Below are 20760 nucleotides of genomic sequence, written 5' to 3'. Positions count from 1 at the left end.
CTGGAGTCACAGACACTTGAAGTGCTGGGGCCCAGACTCAGGGTCCTCCGATAGTGCAACAAGTGTTCTTGACTGCTAAGCGTTCCCTCCAGCCCACCCAAGCCCCTTATTTCCTTTTGCAGTACTGAGGTTGAACCCAGAGCCTCAGGCATGCTAGGCAAACAAATCTCTACTCATTCCATGCACAAACCCCACACAGAGGACTTACTTTTTTTTTTTAATTTAACATTTCTTTCCCCTTCCATCTTCTCATTTCTCAACTATTCCAATGATTTCTCTGCCACTCTTTGTGGACAGGATTCTTGGGGAGACCCAGTTACAGACCTACTTAATCGAGTGTCTGACCATCTATGAAACTGTCTGCGACATCACGGCTGACAGGAAGTTCTACGAGATTCCTGCCCTGTCTGCTGAGCTTGTCTGTAAAATGCTTAAGCTTAGACCTCCAGGGGTAAGTGAGATTTGCACATCTGTATACACAGTACGGCCTGTGATACTGTGTGGGAGGGCAGGGCTTCCTGCAGACAGTACAGCCTGATACAGTCGGTTTGAAGGGAAGGAGACTAGATCTGCACTGACTCAATCATCAAGGAGTTTATTGGGGCCCTGCTCCAGCTGAGCTCTCTTCTGGGCATGGAGGCAGTCCTGGGCTTGGGTTGGAGGGAGGCTATTGGTGGGTAGCATTTCCATGTCCACTGGCAGAGCTGGGGCCGGACCCACTATGGCAGGATCCTACTTTCCCGTTGTTCACAGAAAATACTGGGGACCATCATCCCACCTCTAAGCACATGTTCACTCCTGGTTTTCCCCATGGGAACTTTCTCTTCATTTGACTTAAGCAGAGTAGCCGGTCCGTGTCTGGTGAGACTGCCCAGGGCACCTGCTGCCTCACAAGCTTCCAGTTCTCTGGGCTCCTCACAGTCTCTTTCCTCACAAGTCACAACTCTGACTTTATTGACAGGAGGTATAATTAAATGTATATATATTTTTTGGAGGGGAGATTTCAAGACAGGGTTTCTCTCTATAGTCTTGGCTATCCTGGAACTTGCTCTGTAGACCAGGTTGGCCTCAAACTCTCAGAGATCCACCTGCCTCTGCCACTACTGCCAGCCTTAAATGCATATTTTAATGTTATTCCTTTTGATTTTTCTTATCAAAATTATACACACACATATTTATCGTGTGTGTGTGTGTGTGTGTGAGAGAGGAGAGAGAGAGAGAGAGTGTGTGTGTGTGTGTGTGTGTGTGAGAGAGAGAGAGAGAGAGAGAGAGAGAGAGAGAGAGAGAGAGAGAGAGAGAGAGAAGGAGACAGACAGAGACTGACATACAGAGACCACACCATGGCATGGGTGTGGAGGTCAGGACAACTTGTAAGAGTCAGTTCTCTCCTTCCACCATGTGTGTCCTGGGGATCAAACTCAGGTCTCCAGGCTTGATGGTGACCACAGATTCTGAATTCCTTTCTCGCGTGTCCGCAGGGTACCACAGAGGGGCTGGTTGCTAAAGCTGATGAAGACTTGGTGACAAGCACTCTCCAGGAGGTCCTGAACACCACAAGAAAATGGCTGCGCCACATGCTCAAAAGCAGCATGTTCTGTACCAGCCTATACCAACCAGTCTCTGTCCGGTTCACCTATTCTGAGGAGATGGCGGTAAGCCTTCCTGGGAGTTGTGAAGCTGCCAAAGGCACATGGGTGTGGACATAAGATACTGGGAGCCATCACTACTGTCCCAAGAGCTGTGATCACGGCCTGAAGCCTAGCTACTGGGTCCCTTCTGTAAAAAAGGGTCTTTGACAACCCATGGACAGATGGAAAGTGCTGTGGACCTGGCTGGGCGGGGTCCCCCTTGCTATAAGATGATGAAGACAGCAGCATCAGGAACGTACTTAAAGCAGGGAGGAGGTGGGGGATGATTTGTGGGGAGTAATGGTTGGAGTTGTGAGCTGTGTGTGTGTGTGTGTGTGTGTATGTGTGACATTGGAAATGGAAGACAGAGGTAAGCAAGGAAGTTCTTTTGTGGGGAAACAGCCAAATGTGCCTGCAGAAAGACTGGGAAGCTAAGGCCCTGCAGGTGGGTTTGGGTTTGGTCACTGGGGTTGGCAGTTCTTGGGCTCATCGTCTGGAAGCGTCCCCAGCTAACATGACAATCATACAAGTATGAGAGGTTCGTCCTAAGACAGCCAAAGAAAACTTATGGAAAAGGTGGAGACACCCCCCGCTCCAGAGCTTGGGTTTAGTCAGTAGCCCACCAGCGTTCATGTCCTGACACTTGTGCCTCATTGTGTAAAATCTGACAAGGACAGGAGTCAGGAAGAGCCCTGTAGCTCTCCAGCCCTCTCTGCAGCATTTCTGTAAGGCTGAAATTACTCGTGTTTTGAAAAGACTACATTGCAGGTTTTCTAATTATCTAATTCTGCATCAGTGCATAAGTGGAGTGGGCTAATCTGTACTTGAAATAAATTTTTATGGAAGATGAAGTAAAAAGATTTTGGGTTTTTTTTTTTTTTCCAGAGGAGGGTTGTTTGTTTTCTTTCTTTCTTTCTTTTTTCTTTCTTTCTTTTTCTTTTTGAGACAGAGTCTCTCTAATTTAATCCTAACTGTCCTGGAATTCGCTCTGTAGACCAGGCTGGCCTCATGCTCACAGGAATCCCCCTGCCTCTGCTTTGAGTACTGGGATTAAACGCATGCACCACCATGCCCAGTGGTTTTGTATTCTTTTATGGAAGAATGGTGGGTAAATTACAACAGAAACCAGCTCCGTATCCCAGGAGTAAAGAGCCATTCAGCAGGAATACTGAAGGAAGTAGCCAGGTCATCCAGCCAGGATCTTGCTGCAGATGGCATGTTAATCCCAGGAGGAAAGAGCACTCACGGAGGAATTGAACCCAAGTTCTGCATGGTTGACCTGACCATCATCCTTGAAAAGAAAACGGTCACTTTGACCGGGCTGAGAGGCAGCAGCACTCTGAGGTGTTTGGTTAGGAGCTGTGGAAAGGTGTGGATAGCTGATCACTAGGGACCTACAAGTACAAGTTTCATGTGGCTCAATGTAGTTATGTTTCTTCCAAAGAGATTTTAATCATGGGATTCCAGAAAGTGAAACCAAGAGATAGCCTCAAAAATCATCAGCCTGTTAACGAATCAAAAGATAACTTCTAAAATGATCGGCCTTTCAAAACTGTCAACATTATAAATGAAGGAAAGGTACTTTTCTAGAAAAGAGAACATGATCACTAAACGAAATGCGTAAATCCTGACTGGATCGTGGAGCCAAACAGCACGTCAGGTGGATCAGCACAGCACAGGGACAGCTCATACATCATCTCTGCTCTTCAGAGATGCCCCGTGAGATGACCGCACTTCAGGGAAACAGAGGCTTGCCTGGACATGTCGGGGCAGGTGTTGTGATGTCTGTACCTTACCCCCAAGTGTCAGAGAGAGAGAGAGGGGCTGAGAATCACTGTAAAAACCTGGGGCCCTAGTGGAAGGAAGGGTTTTGTTCTTCGCACTCTTTTCTCTTTTAAACTTTTCAGGATAAATATTAGAGGGGACCCTTTCCCAACGAAGAGCAGTCACACAACTGGGGGATAGTGGTGACCCTGCATTGCATGGGCCAAAGTGGGTCGTGTTGCCCTGACTTACCACTAACACTGTCATTTACCAGTGACAGTGAAGAGCTGAGAGACCCTTTGTCCTGGTGCCCTCAGCCCTTCATACTGCCAAAGGGTCTTCCTATGGTGTCCAGGCCTGCCTTGAACTCCTGGAGACTTCAACAGCCCTCCTGCCTCAGTTTCCCAAGTACCTAGGACCACAGATCTGTAACACCACACCTGCTGGTCCACCTTATTTTCCACCCTGGGTCATGAAGTCTTCCCTGTGGTTGTCACTTTGATCTTACAGCTGTGGCGCCGGCTGGTGGACATCGACTTCCCGGAGAAGTGTGGCTGGAAGAGGTCGCTGCTGGGGGACATGGAAGGGAGGCTCAAGCAGGTACCTGATGTCGGGGCCCTCGTTCTGGGAGGTGAAAGAACATAGAGGAGACCAGCTACCTTTCCCGAGTGCAAGGCTGCAATGGTGGTGAGGCAGGGGGTCAAGCATGAGTTTGGATATCTGTTTCTGATTTGGCCGCTGTCTTTTGACTTCAGAAGGATGTCGAAGTTGTTGTGTGATGCCCTTAGAAGAATAGGGACAGGATGGGGACCCCAACTGTATATAGGGAAACACACATGTAGACGCTGCACCGGCCAGTTTACAAAAACAGCAACAAAGGGGCGGGGCAAACCACACCCAGAAATGCTCTTCATGTGACTGAAGGCTGGCGACATGGGTCATCAGCTTTTCATGATGTGAATGTTTTATCCAGAGCTGGTAGGGAACCAGGAGTGGAGGAAAATGGGTCACCTTTCAACATTGCCCTGTCCTGATTTCCACAAGCTCCAGTGCATGTGGCCCTTTTGCTCTTTTTCAGAGTGGGACAAAAAAGGCTTTAATTTTTGAATGTTTCAATATTTGAGACAGGGTCTCACCCAGGCCAGCTTCAAGTTCCCAGCATTCCTCCTGCCTTGGCCTCTCACGTGCTGGGACCAGAGGCACGAGCTGCCATGCCTAGCTACAGAAACTATTTTCATTTGTTCCTTGGATAGTGAGGTTCTTGTGGACCTGCTTAGTGTGTGTGCAGAGAAGCTCAAATCATGGGGCAGTGAGACACCTGGTGTTTCCCTGGTGCATAGTAGTGAGGTACCCCACAGCCCTCACACCTCCCTCCTTGAGGCACCCACAGCCCTCACACCCCCCTCCTTGTCTACAGGAGCAGCCCCGTTCGCAGATCTCTGTCTTCTGCAGCAGTCAGTGGCATGATGGTGGACTCCATGACAGCGTGGCCAGGAGCTTTGAGAAGTGTGTCATTGAAGCCGTGAGCTCTGCCTGCCAGGTCAGTAGCCTTTCCAGGGTGGGTTCACAGGGGTTTTCTGATACGGCCTGCCAAGGGCTGCTGAAGCCTGCACGTTCTGAGACCCTACAGGGTGGGATCATCCCCTATGTGCCCAGAGCTATGGGCTGAGATCCAGTGTTCTCATCCAACTCCTTGACAAGCAGCATGGCTTCTGATTCCTTGGGCTGTTAAGGCCATGCAAAACCACAGCTACTAGGCCAGGTATGGTGGCTCATGCCTTTAATGCCAGCACTTGGGAGACAGATGCAGGTGGGTCTCTGAGTTCAAGACCAATCTGGTTTGTGTAGTGAGTGTTAGGCCAGCCAGGGTTACATGGCGAGAACCTCACAGCTGCTCACACAGGCCTTCCCCCAGGCATCTTACAGGCTGAGCCTCAGTTAGGCCCCTGTGAGCCCTGCTGCTGGTCTGCATTATTTTCCGTTCATTCCTGCCTGTGCAGTGACGGAGAAAAGAACCGCATTGTGTGAGGCACACTCACTGACCTGCTCCCTCTAGTTTTTGTAGTTGTAGCTCCACTGAGGCCCTTGAGTTTTCCACCTGAGTTCCTTCTGAGGTAAAGGTCCATTTCTGTGCGTGGAGAAGAGATGGTGCTGCCCCTACTGACTTGCCTGAGCACCTTGTCCAAAGTCTGCTGGTCACGTGTGTGATGAGAGGGCTGAACGAGGTGTTAGGCTTTCTACTTTTCCTTTTATTAACTTTTATTATATTAGAGCATTGCTCTGTGTGTGTGTGTGTGTGTGTGTGTCTGTGTGTGTGTGTCTGTGTGTGTTTCGGCATGCACACACGCATGGAGATCAGAGGCCATCTTTCAAGGGGTTAGTTCTCTCCTTCCGCCACACGGGTCCCAAGGATTGGACTCATGTTGTTGGGTTTGGCAGCAGACACCTTTATCCACTGTGCCATCTCTCTGGCCTGAACCAGGGCTTTTCACATGCTAGGCAAGCATTTAGCCATTGGTTCATACCCCAGTGAGCATTTTTCCTTTTGAGGCTCTGTGAACTACTTTGAATAGATTTGAAATATTATTAAAAGCATAACTTTAATAAAGAAAAACTACATTATAAAAAAGTTGCAATTAAAGAAACCCATAAAACCACACTCTGAAATTAACCAACCCCAAACACTGTACCACTCAGCAAACTTGTCTGTGGTTAGAACGAAAGGGATGGAAGGTGTGGGCTTCCCGTTGGGTTGTGAACTTGCACTCTCAGATTTTCTGTATGTGTCTGTCCACCACCACACACAAAAACATCCACGACAGTCACAATGACAAAGACCATCAGCTTTACATCTTCTTCCATAACTCATACTCATTACCTACATTCAGTCCTTCAAGGACAGTTTTTGAAAAAATCATTTAAGATAAGGGCTCAGCCTAGGCTGGCCTTGTATTTTCTGTGTAGCCAAGGCTGGCCTACAACTCCCCTTTCCCAATGCCAGGATTAGTATTATGTACCCCCACACCCAGTTTTCACATTTCTCTTACTTTAAAACAAACTAATAAGACATTACTACATTTCCCCTTTTTACTCATTTTCTTTATAGTCTCAGACCAGTGTCCTCCAGGGACTCTCTTATCAAGATTTGCAGAAACTTGGTACTCTCTTGTCCGCGGTGATAACCAAGTCCTGGCCTGTGCACAATGGGGAGGCTGTGTTTGACGTGGATGAGATCTTCAAATACCTACTCACGTGGCCAGATGTGAGGCACCTCTTTGAACTGTGTGGTATGTGCAGGTGGCTGTGGGGAGCTCAGTGAGGGTGGTATGCTCTTGGCCTTTGGGAGCAGGCCAGGACAGAAAACCAGACCTGACATTCAGCTGGCCTGTGCTGATGAAGGAGGTAGCTAGGAGGGAGGGAGGGACCTAGACAGGCATGGGCATCTTGAAGAAGACTAAAGTCAGAGTTGACTGAGTGCTGCTGGGTGCTAGCCCCTCTGCTACCATGCTGTCTTTGACACTGCCTCCCTGACAGTCTAAGGCCTCAGGCTCCGGATGAGGGGATATGAAGTGCAGAGTATAGATGACTGACTGGCTTTGGTCTGCAGATAGAATCAAGAACTGAAGTTGGGCTGAGGAGATGGACCAGCAGGTGGGGAGGAGGCCCAGTAGGGGAGGAGACAGAGACAGAGGATCCCTGGGGCTTCCAGCTATGAGCCAAGCTTCAGGTTCAGAGAGAGAACCTGGTTTCTATGCATGGACTGCCTACACATGCATTCGAGAGCTTGCACGCACACACACACACACACACACACACACACACACACACACAGAGGTGGCCTTCAGAGCCATTACTTTGAGAACAGAACTGATTAAGTAACAGAACAGAAAGTCCCTCCCACCTGGTCCTCCCAGCATACACAGCCCCAAGTGTTATGTCTTCCCTGAAGTCTCTCACGTGTCTTGTGTGAGCTGCTGTGTTCAGATCTTGCAGCAGAAATGTGCCAGGTTTGGAGCTAAAAGCCCAGGTGAGGCTGGAATTCCCATTTTCACCTGATCATTGGTCAGCCCAACAGGGAGCCCTAACAGCTTGTGAGGGGTGAGGCAAAAAGTGTGGCTGCTGATGTGGGTGCCACGTGCCTCTGCTCTTAGCTTGGGAGTATCACATGTCTGTATTTTCATTAATAGATTGTCTAGAAAAATTCATCAGAAAACCTAGCTCCCACACAGCTCCCCCAACACCCATGCTCTGCTGTTCACTCTGGAGCGTGTGGGTGTGTGAGCTGGTCGGTGTTGGCATACTGTTAAGTCTGGGTTCATAAGTGTTCTCTAGGTTTTAATAGATGTATGATGGCATGCTTGGGCATCACAGTCAACACAATGAACTCAGTGCCCTGAGGATCTGTGACCCTCTCCTTTACTCCCTGCCCTGTGGTTTGTTTTCTGGATGATCCCATAATTGGAATCTCTAACGAGTGTGGCCTTAGACTGACTGTTTCACAGCGATTTGCGTTGGAGCGCCTCCCTGTCTTCCTATTGCTCAATAGCTGAGCTCTCTTTGCATCATGGAGTAATTTCCATGGGCGGAGCCACCAGGGCTTCTTTAGCGTCTCAGTTCTTCCATGTGTTGTTGTTTGTCTGAGACTGAGTCTCACCATGTAGCGTTGCCTGGTCTAGAGTTTGCTGTGTAGACCAGGGTGGCTCGAACTAACAGATCTGCTTGTCTCTGCCTCCAAAGTACTGGGATTAAAGGTGTGTGCCACTATGCCCAGTTGTTTTATGATTTACAATGATGGATAAGGCTACTTTGTTTTCGATGATACAGATAAACATGCTCTTAACACAAATCTAATGATACCAGTAGAAAGATTTTCTGACGGTTAAAAGTAAGTGTATTCAAAATCTTGCCATCTAAATTGATTGTCAGTTTCACACAGTACACTACCGCAGGGCATGATGGGCAGGACATGTGAACCTGAAGCCCTGCACTAGTCAAGTGTGTCACATGAAAACATTGCCCGACTGCTGCTGTACCATGAAGAGTCATCAGGGATGCGTGGTGGGAACTGATGGAGTCAGTAGACCCAGGCTCTGACCTATGTGCTCTCTCTCTGATCAGGAACCAATGAGAAAATCTTAGAATACATCACAGGGGAAGGCAAGCAGCTGATGGCCACGGCTGAGTCTGTGTTCCAAAAGGTTGCCGAGGAACTTGAGAACGGCACCATTATGGTTGGGCAGCTGGAGTTGATCCTTGAGCACAGGAGTCAGTTTGTTAAAATCTGGGACTTAAGTAAGTATGAAGTTGAGATACCACCTTCAGGCTGCTGAGCCACTTCAAGAGGGAGAAAGCTTGGATATGGCATTTGGCAGGCAGGATGTGTTTCTGGGCTTTGTAACCGCCAGGAGTTCTTGTCAGCAAGTTGAGAAGCTGTGGTTTATTATTCTGAGGAATATCCTGAGAAAGCAGTAGAACGAGGGCAATAAGAGCTTGCTCTGTTCCATGCTGCCAAGTACATGGCTCCACCGTCCTCAGACTGGCTGAGCCAGCGTCTTCCCGGTCCCTCCTTATTGCCCTGACCATGGAGCACGTGCAGAGCAGGGCAGCAGAAAGCAGCTACATGGAAGGCAAGCGAGATTGTGTGAGCTGTCAAGTTACTTTTCAGATAGAATACGGCTGCCACTCCAAGAGAAGGCCTGTGATTTGAAGGACTTGCTGGACAGGAGAAAGGATGATCTGCGGTTCCTCAAGCGAGAGAAGAGATACGTGGAGAGTCTCCTGAGGCAGTTTGGGAGAGTGAAACACCTTGTGCAAGGTGGGTGGGCACCCAGGAGTGGTACTGAAGAACCGAGAGGTCTTGGGGAGGGGCTGAGGAAGGTGCAGGGCGGGTGGGCATAGGGGCAGCGCTGGGGTGGACACATAAGTATATGTCTGTGCGTGTGCTTATGGGGGCCCAGGGTAGATACAGGATGCGTTCTTGAGGCCTCTTTCACCTTATTCATGTTGTTGTTGTTATTGTTGAGACAGGGTGTCTCTATGTAACAGTCCTGACTGTCCTCTGTGGGCTAGGCTGGCCTGGAACTGAAAGACATCCTCCTGCCTCTGCCTCTCCAGCACTGGGATCAAAGGTGTGTGCTACCACCACCTTTTGTCACCTTATTCAGTGAGACAGGTTCTCTCAATCAAACCCAGAGCTTGCTGATGTGTCTAGCTTTGCTAGCCAGTTTGCTCTGGGGATTCCTCCATCCCTGCCTCCCCAGGCTAGAAATACAGTCAGGCTGCCATAGTCACCTGACATTTATATAGGTTCCAGGGATCAAAAAAATTTAATTCAAGTTCACTTGTGTTTGCCAGAGGGAATCAGCATCACCTCTGTCTCCACGTCCATGCCTGCCAGCATCTCTCTGACTTTTATGTGCTACAACTATCTGTTGACTCCCAAGATGGGGTCCCTCATCCTCATCATCACTAGATGGGTGAGGGAGCGCTAGGCTTGCTCTTCACCCTGCTGGTTCATCTGTGGCTCCTCCTAAGTGTGTTCCCATAGATGTCCCCGTCCTCTTGCCCTGACTCGGTATTTGACACTCACAGCTTAGTTACCTTCCTGAGATGGAGATGGAGGAGCTCACCGTCTGAGTGGATGCACATCTGCCCCAGTTCTCATGCATTGCTCGTCTGGGAACAGAGGGAAGGTTGTAAGTCACGGCCCTAGGAACCGAGTGTCACTCCTGGCCATCTCTCTGGTGCTGCTGGAAAGCCTGGGGCAGTCCTGGTTACTGCTTCTTTGTGTGTGACTTATTTGCCCTCACTGGATGCTCTGTAGATCAGGCTACCCCCAGACTCACAGAGATCCATCTGCCTCTGGCCAGTTTCTGACTTTAAAGATACAATTTCTATTTTATAATTAGTGTGAGCTTTAGAAGGGAATGAGAAATAAGTGCATGTTTTCCAACTGACCTCGTACTCGGAGTTTACAATGTTTTCCTTCTTGTGAAAACCGACAAAACTAGGTTGGGAGGGAGGAAAGATGCGTGTTTTCTGGAGAAAATAACCCAAATGTTAGTATTGAGTTTTCTTAGAGAAGCGACTGGAGAAGGGCGAGGGCCGAGTCGGTAGCAGAGCACTTGTCTAATGCTGTAGGGCAGTAGGTTCTGTCCCCAGGGCCAAAGAAAGAACTCTAGTCCTGCCCATGCTGGTACAGGTCCACAATCCCAGCCATTAGGAGGTTGAGGCAGGAGGATAATTAGTTGAAGGGTAGCCCGGCTACATGTTCAGATCTTCTTACCCTCACTAAGAAAGAGAAGTGATGCCGGGCGGTGGTGGCGCATGCCTTTAATCCCAGCACTCGGGAGGCAGAGCCAGGCGGATCTCTGTGAGTTCGAGGCCAGCCTGGTCTCCAAAGCGAGTTCCAGGAAAGGTGCAAAGCTACACAGAGAAACCCTGTCTCGAAAAACCAAAAAAAAAAAAAAAAAAAAAGAAAGAAAGAGAAGTGATGCCAGGCAGTGGTGGCACATATCTTTAACGCAGTAAGAGAGGCAGAGGCGGCTGGTCTATAAAGCGAGTTCTAGGACAGCCAGGAGTACACAGAGAAACCCTATCTCAAAAATATTAAGGGAAAGGGGGTATGAAATACAAGAAAAGAGGCTTAACACCCAACCTTTCATTCTGGTTTCCATAGTGGAGTTTGGAAATATTGAAGCAATACACTCTCAAGACCTCAGCAATAAGAAACTCAATGAAGCGGTGATAAAGCTACCTGGCTCCTCATCCCCCAAAAGGAAGACACATTACTTCTTGTGCCCTGAGATCCGAGAAATTGCAAGCAAGCTAGACTCCCTAAAAGACAGCCACATCTTCCAAGTTTTCTGGCAAGAGACGGCAGAGTTGCTGAGTACTCTGAATCAGGACCACAGAGAGTTGAAGTTTTTGCTCCCAGACGCCTGTGAATGCCTGTACTACCCCTGCTACGAGAAATTCCACAGGCTCTATGAGAACGTGAAGTCCGGAGAGATCACCTTTGCTGAAGTTGATGACATCTTCAGAGACTTTATAGATAAATATGATGAACTGACTGTTGACCTAAAGTCCATGTGCACCGTGGATCCCCAGGACCAAAAAGGTTGGATCTCAGAGCGCGTTGGGCAGATCAAAGAATACCATAGCCTGAACCAGGCCGTCAGCTCTGCCAAGGTCATCTTTCAGGTCCGAAGCACTTTGGGCGTGACTGGTGACTTCAGTGTTCTTGACACATTGTTAAACTTCGTAAGTGGTTTGCTGGCTCTCCTGAGGGGTAAGGGCCAACCTGAGTGTTCTTGAGAGCTCGGGGGCTTCTGACTTGGGGTGGGTATGGGTGGTGTGGGGGATGGGAAGCAGATGGACAGCAAAGCTTTCTTCTTGAGTAACATGGTAGCTCCTGAGCCGGTGAGTTTCAGGCCATCCATCTGTCAGGGGATCAGCAGTTCAAGAAGAGGAGGCCACATTTTTTTTTTTATTTTTGAGATTTATTATTACTCATTTCTCCCCTTTTCAAATTCTCCTGTGTACTTCTTCTTAGCTGTCTTTCAAATTCATGACCTCTTTTGCCATGTTCTTTAATAAGGGCTCTGATCTCAGAATGAAGGAAGGCCACCTGTCCCAGAGGCAATTGCAGGTCTAGGTAGCAGCAAGTGACCCATCACCCATGGCAGCTAAGATGGGAAGTCTTTAGTTTCCATTTTGAGACAGGGTTTCTCTGTGTCCTGGCTGTTGCTCTGTAGACCAGGCTGGCCTTGAACTCACAAGAGATCCACTTGCCTCTTCCTCTAAGTGCTAAAATAAGAGATATGTGCCATCATAGTCGCCTTTGGGCCTGTTCTGTGACCAGTAAAATAGAAAAATATATATACAGAGAGAGATCTTGTAGTGCTATGGCGAGGGACAGATTTCAGAGACCATGTAAGCTTTGGTGGGAGGTGTAGGGCGAGCAGGAGGTGGACAAACAGTGGAGGATTGTCCTCCATGAAGTGAGCCTTGCCCTTGCTGTGGGTGGTGGCTGCCTGAAGACTAGGCTTGGCTAAGTAGTGCCACTACATACTGAACTTCGTCTTCCAGGCGGATTCCTTTGAGAGCTTTCGTCATGAGAAACTGAAGCAGATCAGCCCAGAGTTCATCCAGGCCAAGAAGCTGCTCCAAGACATCAGTGAGCCCCGCCACCGCTGCCTGGAGGAACTCTCCAGGCAGGTGGAGCTTGTGGACTGGCTGCATGAGGCCCTGGAAGGTATGGCCAGCCCCTTAGGCTTGCCTGGGTCCTGCAGGGGGCACCAGATGGTCCTCTGTGAGATTCTGGTACTTGAGGCTGTACTAAGGCCAGGAAAGTTGCTCCTTGCCTTCTTGAGGCAAAGGGGCAGAGTCTGTCTCATTCACTGGGGGGTTATTTTATTCCAATGACGTCTCTCAGGTTATGTGTAGAAACTTTCCTTTGTCACTCCCTGTATACTATGGTTGCTTGCTGTGAATAGCTGAAGGTCATTTTGTACAAACCCAGCCTCCTTTATAGCCTTTTTATTTTATTTTATTGTTCTGCATGTTAACAGTGTTAGACCCCCTGTGAGGCCAACAATTGCTCTTAACCATGGAACCATCATGGCGCTCTTTTTGGTTTTTTCTATTTTATTTATTTATTTATTTTTGGTTTTCCAAGACCAGGTTTCTCTATATAACAGTCCTAGCTGTTCTGGAACTCGCTCTGTAGACCTCGTTGGCCTCGAACTCACAGAGATATGCCTGCCTCTGCCTCCCAAGTGGTGGGATTAAAAGCATAACACCACCACTGCCCAGTATCTTTTTATTTTTTTAATTAAATAATTTTATTTTTATTTTTTGTGTATGGGTGTTTTTCCTGCATGTGTATCTGTGCACCCTCACATCCCTGGTACCCAGAAGGCAAGAAAAAGTTGTTAGATCCCCTGGAGCTGGAATTTCAGATGGTTGTGAATTTTTATGTGAGTGCTGGGAATTGAACCTAGATCCTCTTGAAGAGCAGCTAGTGCTCTTAACCACTGAGCCATCGCTCCAGCTTCCCCTCCCCATTTAACCTTTTCTTCCACAGGACACTTTCCCAGAGGGGTGTTCTGTAATTCCCCATGAAGGTTTTCCGTGCATATCTGTTGAGTGGTCAGAAGCCTGTGGAGAGCTATCTCAGTTTTCTCACTGTCCACATATTCTTCTAGCTGAGCCTAGGTCTCCATATTTAGGTGGTTTAAGTGATGTTCTGTAGTAGATTCAAGGCTATAAGGTGCACAGCAAGCCTAGTATGATGCCTGGGACACTGTTGTCTGATAAAGGTTAGATTTCAGTCAATAGATGATATTTTCACATTCTTAGCAAAAACAGGAAGCGGGTCAAACCAAGACATTAGCTTGGTGTCCGATTATAGCTTCATTTAGGATTACTGCCCCAAATTCAGCATGTCCATGTGCTGACCTCCCCTCTGCTCCTCTTAAGACATCAATGAACTCAAGGTGTTTGTGGACCTGGCCTCCATCTCGGCGGGGGAGAATGACATCGACGTGGACCGGGTGGCCTGTTTCCATGATGCCGTGCAGGGCTATGCTTCCCTGCTGTACAAGATGGACTCGGATGCAGATTTCCGTGAGTTCATGCATCATCTGCAGGAACTCTGGAGGGCCCTGGACAATGACCAGCACCTGCCCAGTAAGCTGGTGAGTCTCCTCAGGATCCAAGGCAGATTAAGTGTAATAGCTGATTGTCAGTGACCCCAAGGGCAAGGCTGCCACTGATGCCGCTGCTTCATGACAGACCCCAAGACAGATGTCTTCTCTGTCTTGAGTCAGGAAGGCATGGACAAAATGTCATTGTGGAAATGGAGGGTCTCTGCCACATGAAGCATAGAAGAAAACATTGTGAAATCTTGCCTGTGGGTTTCTCTAAATGGTCATTCTCATTTTGTTCTATTACTTTGAGCATTTCCCATGATTGGCACTTGAGGAACAACCACTGAGATTGTCCTCTGGCCTCCATGACCATGTCTGTAGACATGCACACGTACCTGCACACAACAATGTACTAGTGTACACACACTCATACACAGACACAAACCTTCCGTACTGGAGTCTGATTTTGCTTTCCTAACTTTCCATCGAATTGAGATACTGTCTCGCATTCTGGCATGGCCTCAGGACTGAAGAGGAAGTGGAATGCATACAGAGGGAGGTTTGCAAACTTTCTGTGAAAAGCTCACATCCAAATGACAGCTGTAGTGCATGTTTTCCTTACTCTGGTCACCTCAGAACCCTGAAATCAGCATGGCTCAGCAGTTAAGCACACTTGATTTAGCAGAGGCCCCAGATTTGGTTCCCAGCACCTACACAGTGGCTCACAACCTTCCATTGCTCCATTCCAGGGGTACAACATCCTCTTCTGGCCTCTCATGGCACCAGGCACTCACACTGTACATATACATACATGAGGCAAATACTTATACACACAAAATAAAGTAAATTTTTTAAAAACCAAGTCAGGTGTGGTTCACACCTTTAATCCCAGAACTCAGGTGGCAGAGGCAGGTGGATCTTTGAGACCAGGCTGGCGTCTAACTCACAGAGATCTGCCTGCCTCTTCCCCTCAAGTGCTGGGATTAAAGGTATACGGCACCATGCCTGGCTCCAAATAAGAAATTAAACAAACAAAACAAAACAAAAACAGCCCAGGGCTCCACGCCACTCTTTCTGTTATCTCACTGTGGGGGTGGTAAGCTCTTGGCAATGGGTGTGTGGCTGTTCCCCACTCACCTACAAATATTTCCAGTTCCCCTACACCTGCCAGCTAGGGCTTCACGGAAAGCAGTGGAAGCATGACTGAAAGAAAATATGTTGAGTGACAGGACCCCGAGGAACGAGACAGAGCATGAGTGCTGGGGGAGGGGGGCAGCTGTACCCCAGCAAGAGCAGAGGTGGAGGGTGTCAATGGAAACAGGCTGCTTACTCCAGCCTGTTTCCTGCTTCTGTTCCAAATAGCAAGATTCTGCCCGAAATTTGGAGTGGCTGAAGACAGTGAAGGAAAGCCATGGATCTGTGGAGCTCTCGTCTCTGTCCCTGGCCACAGCTATCAACAACAGAGGCATCTATGTTATTGAGGCACCCGAAGGTGGTCAGAAGGTGAGCCTCCCAAAGTCCTGGTGCGGTTTGGCGTGGCCCTGAGGTCTTGCTGTAAAGTCATGGGACTCTGCACCAGAAACTAACTTGCCAGTGTGCATTGCCTCCCAGATTTCCCCAGACACCGTTCTACACCTTCTTCTCCCTGACGACCATGGTGCCCTAGACGGGCTCCGCACCTACTCCACAGAAGAGCTGAAGGAGCTTTTAAATAAGCTTATGCTGATGTCTGGCAAGAAAGACCACAGCAGCAATGTGGAAGTGGAGAAGTTTTCCGAGGTGAGCATTTGGGTTTGTGCTGCTCCCCACAAGGCCACTCTGGCCTCAAGCTGGGCCAGCCACTTTCCTTACTCAGTTGTGGAGAGGGTCTGCGTTGGCTTTTGGTTGACACAGAGCTTTGCTCTGATACCTAGAGGGTAATGCTAATGGGTCTGCAGTGTGTGTGGCACCCCAAACCACAACCCCAGAAAAGTAGCTGAAGTAGGACAGACCTGAGAGCAGCAGGTCCTCCCCAAGAGCCTCAGGAGGAACTGTCACCAGCTGTGGAGAAGAGATGACCACGAGGTATTCTTAGAAACAGTCACTTTGCTGCCTCTATAAACTAGCCAATATGTATTATGTTCCTGTTGAGGAAAGCCTGGTAACATGAGACCCCGCTTTTGTGTGTGCACGCGCGCGCGCGCGCACACACACACACACACACACACACACACACACGTGTGTAGTCTTTATATTGACATCCTTTTTCTTTCCTTGGACATGGTGGTACACACCTTTAATTCCAGCACTCAGGAGGCAGAGGCAGGGGGATCAGGCCAGTCTGATTCCACAGGGAACTCAAGGACAGTCAGAGCCACATAGTGAAACCCTGTCTCAAAAAACCAAAAAGAAAAAAAGAAGGGAGGCCTCTTATTAAGCTTACTGTTTAACTATCGAAGGAATAGCTGTTGCATAATGAGTATTAGGTAGATTTCTGTGAAGTGTGCTCCAGTGAGTCAGTAACAGAAGTCTAAGATCTTGGAGCTGGAAGCGGGTCAGCGTGTGTAGGTCCATGTGTCTTCCCTTGGCTTCATGGCTCCCTTTCCCCCAGGTCTTCAGCAGCATGCAGCGGCTTGTGCATGCCTTCATAAACCTGCACTGTGCAGGCAACATGCTCTTCAGGACTTGGACTGCTGAGGTCTACTGTTGCCCCAGGCAGGGCATCTCCATCCGCATGGACTTTGGCTTGGAACTGGTGAACCAGTTGAAAGAGAGTGGTGATATCATCGAGCTCCTGGGAGCCCTCTGCAGGCAGATGGAGGACTTCCTAGACAACTGGAAGGCAGTAGTCACTCAGAAGAGAGCCAAACACTTTTACCTCAACTTCTACACAGCTGAGCAGCTGGTATACCTGAGCAGTGAGCTCGGGAAATGCAGACCCAGCGAAGCTGCCCTCATGATGCTGTCCTTCATCAAAAACAGCTGCACTGTACGTGACATCTTAGAAGCCACCGAGTCCTGTGAAAGCAGTGCTGCCAGACACTGCCTGCGGGAGGTTGTGAAAAATCTGCCTCGGCAGCTGCTTTCTGAGTCCAGCTTAATGGGCAAGCTTCAGGTTATCATGGACCAATCCATAGTGTGCATGAGTGCCTTCCTGCCCGACTGCCTGGACCTGGATGCCCTGGGCAGCTGCCTGGCTCAGCTGGCCACACTGGGGGACTGTCCTGTGAAGCGGCCACTCCCCAAAGGCCTGCAGGTTGGCCAGCCTAACCTGGTGTTGTGTGGTCACTCTGAGGTGTTGCTGGCCGCACTGGCCATCTATATGCAGGCCCCCAGGCAGCCTCTGCCAACCTTCGATGAGGTGTTGCTCTGCACCCCGGGGACCACAGTGGAGGAGGTGGAACTGCTCCTGAGACGCTGCCTCACACTGGGCTCCCAGGAAGACAAGGTCTACAGCTTGCTGTTCGCAGACCAGCTGAGTTATGAAGTGGGCTGCCGGGCAGAGGAGCTTTTCCGGGACCTGTGCACACAGTGCCACCGTGAAGACTACCAGTTGGTGATAGTCTGTGATGCTGCCCGGGAGCACTGCTACCTCCCCTCCACCTTCAGCCAGCACAAAGTCCCCCTGGTTCCCCAGGCCCCACTGCCGGACATCCAGGCCTACCTGCAGAACCATTATCAGGTCCCAGAGCAGACCCCGTCAGCAGCGACTGTATTCAGAGACAGGATGTGTGTTGGGATCGTGACCTCTGAAAGAGCTGGTGTTGGTAATGAAAGTACCTGGGGGTAGAGAGGTCCCCTTTACCAAACCCTGCCCAGTGACATTTCCTCCTCCAGCAGGGGAGACTCAGATGAAGCCCTTCTTCAGGGGTCTGGCTCCTCTTTAGCTGTAGACCAGTATCCTTTCTCGCCTAGTTTTGGAAACCGGGCAGTTCCCGAGAGCCCCATTCCCTCTCCTCTGGAGACTTTCTGCAGTTGGACCCCTCGTAAACTCCCGACCTCTGCTGTCTATGTTGGTTGTGGTTGAGAAGAAACAGATGATCCTTTGGTTGCTGTCTGTTTCCTTCCATCCCATCCCCTCTTCCCTGGGAGAGAGTTTGTCCTCACGCTCCTGCTCCTGTCTTCCTGACTTAGGTGCAGCACCAGTAGCACGGAGAGGGGACAGTGGTCAGTGGGTGGGTACACAGGGAACCCAGGGACTCCAGGGACACAAAGCCAGCAGGCAGTGATGGCCCATTGCATCCGTCTGAATTAAACAAAGAGTAGCTTCCACGGCGTCTCCAGTGTCTTACTCTCCATCTGTAGATTCTAATCTCTATATGTTCACATTGCAGGAAAGTCACTCTATGTGAACAGATTGCACAAAATCCTGAAAATGAAGCTAGAGGATGAAAAGGTGCCTTTAAAAATTATTAGACTGACAGACCCTCACGTAGATGAGAACCAAGTCCTGAGCTCCCTCCTGCCATTCTTGAAGAGGAACTATCAAAAGACACCTATGATATTCCACATTGATGTGAGCACTTCAGTAAGTGTCCTGGCATCACTACCCAATGACCTTGAGGAAGACAGGTTCCCATGTCCTGACTGCCTCCTCCCTCCTCACGCCTTCCTGATCAACTGCATCCTGTCAAGGGGCAAACAAGCCAGTCCTCAGAGTGTGAGCAATGGTTGCCATTCTACACACTCACAAACCTCTGTCTCCTTCTGTAGGTTCGGACTGGGATTCCTGTCTTTCTTTTCAAACTCCTCGTTCTGCAGTACCTAATGGATATAAATGGGAAAATGTGGCTTCGGAACCCGTGCCATTTATATGTTGTTGAAATCTCACAAGAGCCCTCAGTACAGCCAAAGAGGTCTTCTAAACTGGTGTGTATGGAGACAGACGACCTAAGGACTTGTGACGCACACCTTGTCCTGGTTTGTTTCTGTCAACCTGGTAGAAACCTGTTATCTGAGAAAGGGAGCCACAATTGAGAAGATTCCTTCAGGAGATGGCCTGTAAAGTTGCTGGGTGGTGCTCAGACTGGGCAGTGGTGGCAGAAGCCTTTAATCCCAGCATTTGTGAGGATGGGGCAGGTGGATCTCAGTGAGTTCAAGGCCAGCCAGAGCTAAACAGAGAAGCAAAAACAAGAACAAAAATGTGAAGATTGCCTCTAGGCCAGTTTGTGGGGCATTTTCTTGATTAGTGACTGATTCATCTGGGCAGAGTCCATGGTTGGGGCGGGGTAGCAGTCTGACCTGGAGGCCTGTGGTTCTGGACGACAGAGGAAAGCAGCCTGAGCTAAGCCTAGAGAGCAAACCAGTAAGCGGTGTTCCTCCCTGGCTTCGGCTTCAGTTCCTGCCTCCATCTTCCTCTCTTGAGGTCCTGCCCTAACTTTCCTCAGGAATGGAGTGTATAGTAAAAGCTGTAAATGAAAGAAGCCCTTTCCTCCTCAAGTATCTTTTGGTCATGGTGTTTTATCTCAGCAACATAAACACTGACTAGGCCAGACATTGGTACCAGTTCCTGGGCTATTGCTGTGACAGACCTGACCATGTGTTTTGGAGAGAATTGTGGTGACATCTGAGCTCTGAGCCACTGAGAGCTCAGAGCTCAGAGCACTATTAATTATCTGGGAGCTTTAAGATTAGCATGCTGAGAGCAGCATGGACGGTAGAGGCGTGGCTTGGGAAGTGTAGAGGGAAGGAAAGGCTCATTCACGGCTGACTGAGTCATGTTTCGTTTCCAGTCAGCTGGGACTGAAGAATTGACTGAATAACAAGAGACCAGAACCACTAACATGAACACTTTGCTTTGCTTGGACAATGCTGGTCAGCTGGGGCTGAGAAATCACCTGACTGAGACCAGTGTCCCCTCAGCATCAGCACATAGACGCTGTGGTCCTGAGGGACAAGGCTGTACCTCAGGCTTGCAGCCAAAATGGATTCTGTTGAGAGCTGCCATCTCTCAGTAGTTCAGGATAAACTTGAAGTAAAATCAATGCTATAGGGATCTACTGGTAAACTTGCTTAGGAAATAGCCAGTTACACAAAATAGAATTTAGCTAAAGAAGCTCTGTCTGCAATATGACCGGGAGATACAGTACTAACCATGCTTGGTAGAAACTGTAGGAAAGGAAATTCTCCACACTAACTAAAGTGTAGGGTTGCTGAGAATGTTCAGTCACTGAGATTGACCTCCCATAACAAATGGGGACAACCCTGATTAACAACTGGCCTTTATTCCATCCCCTTATCAAAAACTCAAGCGGGCAGCGCATCAGGGTCACAACCACCACTAAGTCCCCTGTGCTGTCATCAGGAAAGCCTAATTCTGCCAGGTGGGCAGGATGACCCTGGGTAACAACTATTCAAAAAGAACAGCGCTGGTGTACGTAAGAAATAATTCTGACAATGTCATCTCTGCCCCAGTGATCAGACATGCAGCCTCCCATCTCTGTTCAAATTGTTCAAAGGACAGCCTGGGACTGGGACTTGAAGATGGAAGGACCACAGCATGTGTGGGGTGTAGAAGCCTAGATGTATATAATAAGCTAGTAAAGTCTGCTACTGGAAGCTGATTCCTCTTTGAGCATTAGCCAGAGCCAGACACACGTGTATAGGAAGAAGCTTCCTCCTTTTTTAATGTCCAAGCGTGTGAAGTGACTTCTCACTGGGAAGGCATATTAATTCTATAACCCCAGTACAGAGAAGATGTGTTCCTCTTGGACCTGAGTACTTAAACAGGTTTGGCA

At 49.0% G+C, this 20760-nt stretch overlaps 1 protein-coding gene across 4 annotated transcripts in view; it reads left to right on the top strand.

The window, feature by feature from the left end:
* The window catches only part of Rnf213 (ring finger protein 213), a 105872-nt gene that overhangs the window by 32449 nt on the left and 52663 nt on the right, over positions 1-20760 (top strand). For all 4 annotated transcript variants that reach the window (XM_052759870.1, XM_052759871.1, XM_052759873.1 and 1 more), the window contains 15 exons: positions 298-451; positions 1479-1652; positions 3903-3992; positions 4810-4932; positions 6499-6679; positions 8511-8684; positions 9058-9207; positions 11071-11654; positions 12483-12648; positions 13875-14092; positions 15407-15547; positions 15656-15823; positions 16635-17790; positions 18358-18551; positions 18737-18892. In XM_052759870.1, the coding sequence (XP_052615830.1) occupies positions 298-451; positions 1479-1652; positions 3903-3992; positions 4810-4932; positions 6499-6679; positions 8511-8684; positions 9058-9207; positions 11071-11654; positions 12483-12648; positions 13875-14092; positions 15407-15547; positions 15656-15823; positions 16635-17790; positions 18358-18551; positions 18737-18892 (3829 nt within the window). The remainder of the gene's footprint in view (positions 1-297; positions 452-1478; positions 1653-3902; positions 3993-4809; positions 4933-6498; positions 6680-8510; positions 8685-9057; positions 9208-11070; positions 11655-12482; positions 12649-13874; positions 14093-15406; positions 15548-15655; positions 15824-16634; positions 17791-18357; positions 18552-18736; positions 18893-20760) is intronic.

Source organism: Peromyscus californicus, unplaced genomic scaffold (assembly GCF_007827085.1).
Source record: "Peromyscus californicus insignis strain IS unplaced genomic scaffold, ASM782708v3 Scaffold_3__1_contigs__length_106647218, whole genome shotgun sequence".
Taxonomy (NCBI): domain Eukaryota; kingdom Metazoa; phylum Chordata; class Mammalia; order Rodentia; family Cricetidae; genus Peromyscus; species Peromyscus californicus.
The sequence above is the reverse complement of the archived record's forward strand: the minus strand, read 5'-3'. Positions and strand labels throughout refer to the sequence as shown.